The sequence below is a fragment of the Temnothorax longispinosus genome, chromosome 10, assembly GCF_030848805.1.
Source record: "Temnothorax longispinosus isolate EJ_2023e chromosome 10, Tlon_JGU_v1, whole genome shotgun sequence".
In the NCBI taxonomy this organism is placed as follows: domain Eukaryota; kingdom Metazoa; phylum Arthropoda; class Insecta; order Hymenoptera; family Formicidae; genus Temnothorax; species Temnothorax longispinosus.
Genome location: NC_092367.1, coordinates 11,079,794 through 11,088,945, shown reverse-complemented (window position 1 = coordinate 11,088,945; position 9,152 = coordinate 11,079,794). Strand labels below are relative to the sequence as shown.

Below are 9,152 nucleotides of genomic sequence, written 5' to 3'. Positions count from 1 at the left end.
ATCGTCCGGAGAAATTGCAAACATAATTGTCCACAGATGCTCTGATCGTATCGCTGATGAGACGTGCGATTGTACTCAATTTTAATCACGCTCGGTCCGAAATATCGCACCAGTTCTTTCGGTGGTCAAAGATTGCCAAAATTGTCGAAATATACGACTCGATTTTCCCTCTTGGCGTACGCTACCCAATGAGTACCGGGGCCCGCTGCATCGTCTAAATTCACGATACCGCTCTCGTTTCGACGTATGCCATCGACGATCGGTAACGAATCACGCATGAAAACACCTCTGAAGAACGGTACGCGCATTCGCCTTAAAACAACCTGTCTTCGAAGCGCGGATCGAGCTCGCGGTTGGCCGGGGTTCGAAGGAGGTGCGGAGAAGCAGACGGAGAGCGAGGTTGGCGAAATGAAGGCGCGTTTCGGTTACAAGAAAATAGTTAAATTTATTCTATGATTAGTTACAGTTTGCGCTCGCGGCATTTACATAGATCGATGCATGCGAGGCGACGTTGGTTTGGTCGCGGGCGGCGCGGGGTAACTCGCGGTATGTGCGGGGCGGAGCCGCTGCTTTTGGTATTCGCGCGGACCGAATCGCGAGACGGCAGGTATCGGCACGGGCGGCGCCGGTTTCCCGGCTGGCGCGGCCCGGAGCGCGGAAAAATGGCGCGAAGCGCGGCGGCGATATGGATCGCGAAGCGTGGATAACGCGGCGGAAGCGGGTCGTCGGCCGAGACACGCTCGACGAGGGCAGAGAATGCCAGAGGCGCTCTACCGTCTTGTCCGGACAGGCTTCGGGTGATTTGGAAGAGGAGAAGCTGGTCCTTCGCCGAGACACACTCGGCGAAGACAGAGAATGCCGGAGGCGCTCTACCTTCGTATCCGGACGGCTTCGAGTGATTCAGATGGGAGCGAAAAGCTGGTCGCTAGCCGAGACACACTCGGCGAAGACAGAGAATGCCGGAGGCGCTCTACCTTTCGTTCGGATTAGCTTTCGTGCGGGAATTCAGGATCGGTGTTGTCTGGAAGACGGATGATCGGGAATCGCGCTCTGTGCCAGCGACGCCGGGCTTTTATACGCGTCGCGGCGGCGTCGCGGCGGCGTCGCGGCGTGGTGGGGGTAGCGACGGCGATCGCGAGCGCCGGGCCGGTGCGGCGGAACGATCGGGGATCGCGGCGCCCCGACGCCGTGATCGCGTTCGGCGGTCTTCGGCCGCCTTCGGCACCGCTCGGCGCGGTGAGGCGGTTGCCGCGTTTAAGTCCCTTCGCGGACTTCCTAACGTATGCGATGATTAAAAAATATGTTGGGCACATCGTGCCCGTTCCTCACCCCGCGGGTGGTCGGCGGGGTGGTCTCGGCGTGCTGTTCTTGCCGGAACGATGCATGTTTGGGGGTGCATCGTTACAGCCTTGCCAATCGACTCAATTGTACTTTAGTCGTAATACCCGTGGGCATATTTAACGTCTTTTTTGACGTCTTTTTTAATCCTCAACGCTACTCCTCGCCCGCGTTTGTGCGGGCCGAGATACAGTCCTTGTCCATATTTGTACGGAGCGAGATAAAGTCCGCGACCTTCCATGGCGCGATTGTGACGTTGCGTCTCTTTCAGCTGACGCCGCGCGGCTTTGCTAGCGTTCATCGCCGTTGTAATTCCGGCCGCTCCGCCGGCCAGAGAACCGAGAACTCCCAACAACGGTAGAATCGGCAACACGCCACCTCGTTTCGCTGTCGGAAGTATCCGTTTCTTCGTCGAAATTTTCCTCGTTCGTGTTTTCCGTGTTTTCAAGCCCATTCCGAGCTTCGTTTTAGCCTTCATGGCCGCCCAGACGGCTGTAGCGGCAGCACTCTCTCCGAGAGTCGAATCTCTCGCAATGACGCGTCCCAGCGCTCTCTCGGCGAGTATCTTGTCCGCCGCGTTGCTCTCGGTGAGGCCTTTGTTACGCGAATAGTTTATGTCGTGTTCGCGACACCCTGCGTCCAATGGATTTACACCCGGATCACCTCTAGCCAATCGTTCTTGCAAACGAATACCCGGACCACAAAACTGATAGCCGGGAATGTGCAGTTCGAACGGAAGTGCACCTATCGCGCGATTAAACAGACCTCTACCTGTTTTTTATTTTCATTGACATTCGTCGCATTCGAAGCTAAAATCGCGAATGTCCGAAGGTTTCTGTGCAACTGAACGATTCGCGGTGCCACGCATCTATAAATAGACGTTTGAACGAAAAAATTCGATTCAGTCGTACAAAGTGTGAGGGAAAAAAATGAGATTCGTGCGACAACCGTTGGCGATTCGCGTGACGAATTGCGACGACAAATCACGGTCGATGGAGGGCAACGCGGAGAAGCACAGACACAGTACGATGCGGCCGACTACTATACGCGCGATCATTTGCGGTCCCTCGAATTGCGGTAAAACCAACGTTCTGATAAGTTTGCTAGAAAGTCCGCACGGTGTACGTTTCAAGAACGTGTACGTGTACTCGAAATCGCTGCAACAACCGAAATACCAATATCTGGAGAATTTATTGACATCGATCGACGAAATCTGCTACTACACCTTCTCCAATAACAGTGACGTTATTCCACCGAGCGACGCGTGTCCAAACTCGATATTCGTCTTCGACGACGTGGCGTGCGATAAGCAAGACACTGTGAGAAAGTATTTCTCAATGGACAGGCATTCGAGCGTCGACTGCTTTTATCTCTGTCAGACGTATGCGAGAATACCAAAACATCTGATAAGCGACAACGCAAATCTGCTGATCCTGTTCAAACAGGATGGCACTTTGAAACACGTGTACAACGATCACGTAAATACCGACATGTCGTACGATGAATTTTGCTCGTTGTGCCATGATTGTTGGCAATGCAAGTACGGATTCGTAGTGATAGACAAGGACAGCGCGCTTTCAAACGGCCGATACAGAAAAGGATTTAACGTGTTCGCGATACCGCAAAGACGGTCAGTCGTCGCCGATACGTCGTCGAAGGTGAAACAACGTTAGCGTTACAGAGAGAGAGCGATACTCTGCTTTGTTTTTTTCCCTGCGATGGCTGCGATCGACGGGAGCGAGAATATTCGCGAGCGTGAGAAGATCGTGAAAGATATTGCGAAAACGAGTAATTCGATTCGCAAGAAACTTCGCGTTTTGAAGACCGGTAAGATCGAGAAGGACATTGAGTTGGACACGCACTTTAAACCCCTCATCGGGCCGCTGAAAATGATCGTCGATAACTCGAGCTTGACCGCGGTGAAAAAAGAGGAGCCGACGGAGAGCGTCGCTGACGCGAAAATCGAACCGCTATCCGTTCAACAGCTCGGGGAGGAGGAGGAGGATGCTACACCGAAGAGAAAGAGGAAACGATTAGACTCCTGGTCGGATCTTTCATTGACACCGCGTAAATCTAATCAATCGATAGTACTACCGATAACCTCTACACCGATAATCTCTACACCGACGCGAACCGTGCAACGTACAAGTTCCGAATTTCTTGAAACCGTGAATGTTTTCGAAACCACGGACGACTCGATCGGGACGACCGTTCATAATCGGTTGCAAACGTCGGAGGGTCGAAAATGGTTTATACAATCGTTGGAAGATCACTTGGGTCCACTGAGCCAAATTTACATCGCAGAGGTTTTGGTCGCCATTCCAACAATAGACATAGTGTACGGCGTTTATCTCGGCAAGAATGAATTGATGCTTGGTAATAAACGTTTTGACGTGGAAAAAGCGGATAACATTTATATCGACGGCGTACGATACGCCGGCACACCCGGTATTTATGAGTTGATTTTCAAGAAAATACCCAATGACAAGCTCTACACGGAAGACGATAAGCAAAAGTACAGGAGCATACTGTTGACAACAAGTGCTCATAAATACAAGCACGATCCTCACAAGCAAATAAAGGTTGATGTCGACCGAATCCAAGAAGAAAAAATCCGGAAAGGGATTATTCGCGCCTCGCGCGATGACGCTGATCGACAATAAGATCGACTACGTGCACTGGGATGACTCCAACGAGCTAGTGGATCGTCTGCGATTGCTCGACGCTACGCGTCAAGCTGGCAACAATGCCCACGATAACGAGATCACATCAATCATCGAGGAACTTCGCGAGGCCGGGTTTATTATAAATTAAACGGCGCGACAACGATCCGTTCAATCGGCGTCGAAACGCCGATTAATAAATTTGGATTGTTCGAGCACAGCGAAGAAGCGACGAATGCCATTTCGTACCATCGGTGGAGCGGATTAGTGAGAAATTTCTTGCGCGACAACGCTCTGTGTCGCACCGCCACGGACTTTGACGCAAGGTCGCGAAAGATTCGTCGCGTAGCGCGACCTGAGACTGACGGTGACGCTGTTAACAAACTATACGTGGATCAATGCGTTAAAAATTTGACAGATCAACGGAAAGAGTCAGACAAAAAGCTTACCGTGTTCGAGAAGAACGTGCGAGCGTTACAGGCTGCGGTGAACAAGCTTCGACGTGCGAATATCATTGAATCAGACGCGACAACGAACAACAATGGACAAACGGTTCAGCAGAAACGACTATCGAAAGAGGACGAGTGAAGAGAGGCAACGGTTAATTAACGACGGCGACGAACAGCAACAAACGACTCGAGAACGGTTGTCGGACGGCTGTCTAACGGTTCAAAAACAGCTCAGAAACGATTACGAGCGGTTTAGAAACAGCTGCGAACTACGCGGAGACAGGAAAGGCTACAAACGGCTAAAGAACGTCGACGACGACGACGATGAGTGGTAAGAAGCAGTTAACTGACGACGACGACGAACGACAACAAACGATTCAGGAACGATTGTCGAACGGCTCTCGAACGATTCACAAATGGTTCAGAAGCGGTTATGAACTGTTCAGAAACTGCTACGAAAGATGCACTAGAAGCAGAAACGGCGACAACGAAACATGAGACCGTTAAAATCGACCGATGTGGATAAAAATATCGAAAAGCGACGGTTGGTGGACGAATTGCACGCACCGGCGAGAAGAAATTTTCCCTGCAGACACGTCGTAGTGCGAGGGTACGACAATCTGTGGCAAGCTGATATCGTCGAGATGCGCCCGTACTCACGTTTCAACGGAGGCTACCACTACATACTCACCGTCATCGATGTGTTGAGCAAGTACGCCTGAGCCTTGCCGCTCAAGAGTAAAGGCGGCAGCGAGACAGCTGACAATATCGCTGAGATAATTCGAGATAGCGAGAGGTGCCCTAGTAATCTACAAACCGACATGGGGGAGAAATTTTACAACACCGACGTGCAACGTCTCGTGAAAAAACACGACATCAATCATTATTCCACGTATTCGGTGATGAAGGCATCGGTCGTTGAGCGATTTAATCGCATTTATCGTTAAAAAACAATATGTGGAAGATGTTTACGCTCAATGGAAATTACAAGTGGGTCGACGCCTTGCCGCGACTCGTGACGGATTACAACGCGCGCAAGCATCGAACGATCGGCATGCGACCCGTCGACGTTACCCCCGCGATCGCCGAAAGACCCTTGGGTACAGCGCAATAAAGATCGCGGGCCCGGCAAAGTTCAAAGCGGGCGACTCGGTACGCGTCAGCAAATACAAGACAATTTTCGAGAAAGGTTATACGCCGAATTGTACCACCGAGGTGTTTAAGATTGTTAAAGTGCAACGTACCAATCCCGTAACCTATCTACTCGAGGACTATCGTGGAAAATCCGTCGCTGGAGCGTTCTACGAGTATGAGTTGCATCGCGCGACTTATCCTGACGTGTATCTCGTGGAGAAAGTACTGCGCAAGAGGGGTGACGAGGTTTACGTGAAATAGCTGGGATTCGATGGATCGCACAACTCTTGGATACACAAGAACAATGTTATTTAATTCGTGCAGATTGTATTTTTAAAACATATGAAAAAAATAAACTATGTAAAAACATATTAAATACAAAATATCCAATATATAAAAATATGTAAGACGTATGCAACATATGTATAAGATGTTTGAAATACATATACAATATCTTTATTAATATCCTTTCTAATATAATACGTTATCTACTATTGCGGATTTCGTGTTCATCGTGGTACCATAAACAAATTTTTTTCTTGAAGAAGGGGGCTGTTATTGCGTAGACGTATCTATTTCATATTATTTTTTTACGATGCGGTACGCGAGACAAAGGAAGAAATACAAAACAGATAAAAAAATGATCTTTCAAGATTCAGTTGGAACGGGAGAGAAAGCAAAGGGTATATAACGAGGGATGCATCAAGCCGTAGTAGTATGATTTGAGAGCTTAAACACCTCAGTGATACATCTGTGCATTGATTGAGACATTTAAAATCTGTGTGCAGCGATCGAAACAGTTAAAATCTGTGTGCAGCGATCGAAACAGTTAACAATCTATGTACAGCGATTCATCTGTGCAGCAATTCTTCTGGTAAATGTGCAAATTATTAATATTTGAAATTATTGGAATGTGATGTGGCATACTTTTTGTGACACCATAATTTTATAACACAATACTTTTTTTGCCAAGGGTTTCCACAATATGAAGGTGGTTGTGGAAGGTTTCGGGCTGATGTTCACACAAAAGGATTTTCACACGCTGGTCGGCTTAAATTGGCTCAACGACGAAGTTATTAATTTTTATATGAATCTGCTGATCGCCAGATGTACATCTTCGAACAAGTATCCGAAAATACAAGCGATGAACACGTTTTTTTTATCCGAAATTTCTGTCGAGCGGTCACTCGTCTCTGAAGCGATGGACCAGGAAGATGGACACATTTGCGCAGGATCTTATTATTATCCCTATACATCTGAACGTTCACTGGTGTATGTCAATAGTAGATTTCCGCGATAAAACGATTGTTTATTACGACAGTATGGGCGGTGATAATCCGCAATGTCTGGCTACGCTAAAACTATATTTACAAGATGAGAGTCTTGATAAAAAGAAACAATCTTATGATATGAGTGATTGGGAATTTTATTCCGCCATGAACATTCCGCAACAGACGAACGGCAGCGATTGTGGTGTATTCTCTTGCATGTTCGCCGAGTATGTCTGCGCAAATAAAAAAATTGCGTTTACTCAGAACGACATGCCGTACTTTAGGAACAAAATGTTTAGGGAAGTAATAAATGGAAATATTGTATAAAAATTTTTTTATTGAATAAATGTTTATAATATAAAATATGCTTGATTAATATTCCTTCCATTATACATATACCTACATATATACATGCATTCATACATACATTACATACATATATATTTATATGTACATACATTCATATGACATATACTCTTATTGTCACGTTTATCACCCGCCACAAACTCGTTGAACGCGGTGTTCACTTTCACACAGTTATGTTTTTTTATAATGTCTCGCACTCGCTTGCACACTACGCTGCAGGCGTCTTCCAAAAACTGTCGCGGTTCTATATGGTCTATATTAATTACTGCACCAGTCATTATTCGCGTTTTGAACGCGGCATCGATTTCTTGCCATACGAGTTCTGCCGCGCGCGTGTCGCCACTCTTACCGGCGTTCGCATAATCACCACCGCTATGGATAAATTGTCTTTCCAATCGCGACTTCACACCCTCGAGTCGCGCTATTCTGGCAACCAACGATTGCCTCTGTCCGATCGAGAGCCGCGGATGTTTGGCACTACTGCGAAAGTCTCGAGCTCGTGTCTCGAGCTGCTCGACGAATTCCGCACATTTCAGCGTCCATGTGAAAAATTCACCCAAGGTAGCGACTTGGTCGGACAACTCCAACAGATCGCGTTTGGTTTGCTCGAATTGCTCCATGTTTTATCTATTCAGATTTAGGTTGTTCATCAGATTCAGGTTAGGTTATCACCATGAATTCGACGCACATTCCATATTGTAGAATTGTCGATTACGTCACACTCTTCGAAGGAACACTTGCACACGCGTCGATAACACGCTGGACAATGTCGATAGGCATATTGAATGCTATAGTGTTCCAACTATAGTGCATATTGAATGCTATAGTGTAAATTTATAAAGACCGAAGAAAGAGACATCACAGTGCCAATTATCAGAATCATTAAGTTCACGTTCAAGAGTTCTTTGAATCAATGCACTATTAGGACCGTATACCTTATTGTCGACGGAACAGTAATAGTGTTGCAGACATAAATTTTTCATCACCATCATACCAACCATAACTTTCACATATTTCCCATTGCCACTTCCCAATAGTGACACTGCTTATACTCTGACCTAAAGTCAGGTTTACTGTAAAAGGAAAAAACTTCATCATAGATAAAGCTAGACGATCAAATTCTTTTTCATATCCTTTTTCTCGTTCCGCACCTGTATGTACATTTTCCATTTTGTGCTACCCATCCAGTTATAACGATACTCGTCATCCTGGATAACAAATCCTTGTCTAACGATGCGTTTATCGATTCCTCATATCCCGAGTTCGCAATCGCGAACAAACTGCACAAGTGATTTTTGTTGCACATCCGTCGAATTTCCTCCTCGATCTTCTTCTTCACGCAAAGCACTGGCAATATCTATTAAATGGTCAGCATAGTAAAAATGGTCAAAGTATATAAAGTCATTGTTTTCTTCGAGTTCATCGATATCACCTTTATAGGCTGGCCACGAGCGATTACTGTCAAGCGTCATTTCTTCTTGCTCACTGTTATGAAAAAATAAAAAATATGTTCACGTCGCGAAAGCTAATGTTTCTTTCGTTGACATTCGCCGCAATCCTTAATCATCGGAGCGGGACCGTCGATGTGCGTTCGCTGCTACGGTTGATTGTAATGTTCGTCACAGCGACGATAGGTCTGAACCTCCAAATCCGCCTTTATATGCTGCGGAAGCTTGTCCCACACGTAGTAGACGTGATCACCGCACACTTGCAATAGAACGGCTTTCGGCACGAATTGCAGCTGTTCGACGCTAAAATCGCGAATGTCCAAAGGTCTCGACAGCAGGACAAACATCTTTGCGACTGAGCGATAAAAGAATCTCTTTTACAGAGCACTTGCACGTGATAATGTTCAACCATACAATAACGAAGAAACCGCGTTACTTTTCGATCGATGTATCACTCTCAAATCTGACTACTGCGGATCGACG

General features: G+C 46.9%; 1 protein-coding gene across 1 annotated transcript; it reads left to right on the top strand.

Annotated features, from left to right (window-relative positions):
• The first annotated feature begins 5,405 nt into the window (after positions 1-5,405).
• On the top strand, positions 5,406-5,845 carry LOC139820872 (uncharacterized). The gene is made up of 2 exons (XM_071791459.1): positions 5,406-5,550; positions 5,640-5,845. The coding sequence occupies exons 1-2, from the start codon at positions 5,406-5,408 to the stop codon at positions 5,843-5,845; spliced, it is 351 nt and encodes a 116-aa protein (XP_071647560.1).
• Positions 5,846-9,152: the final 3,307 nt, after the last annotated feature.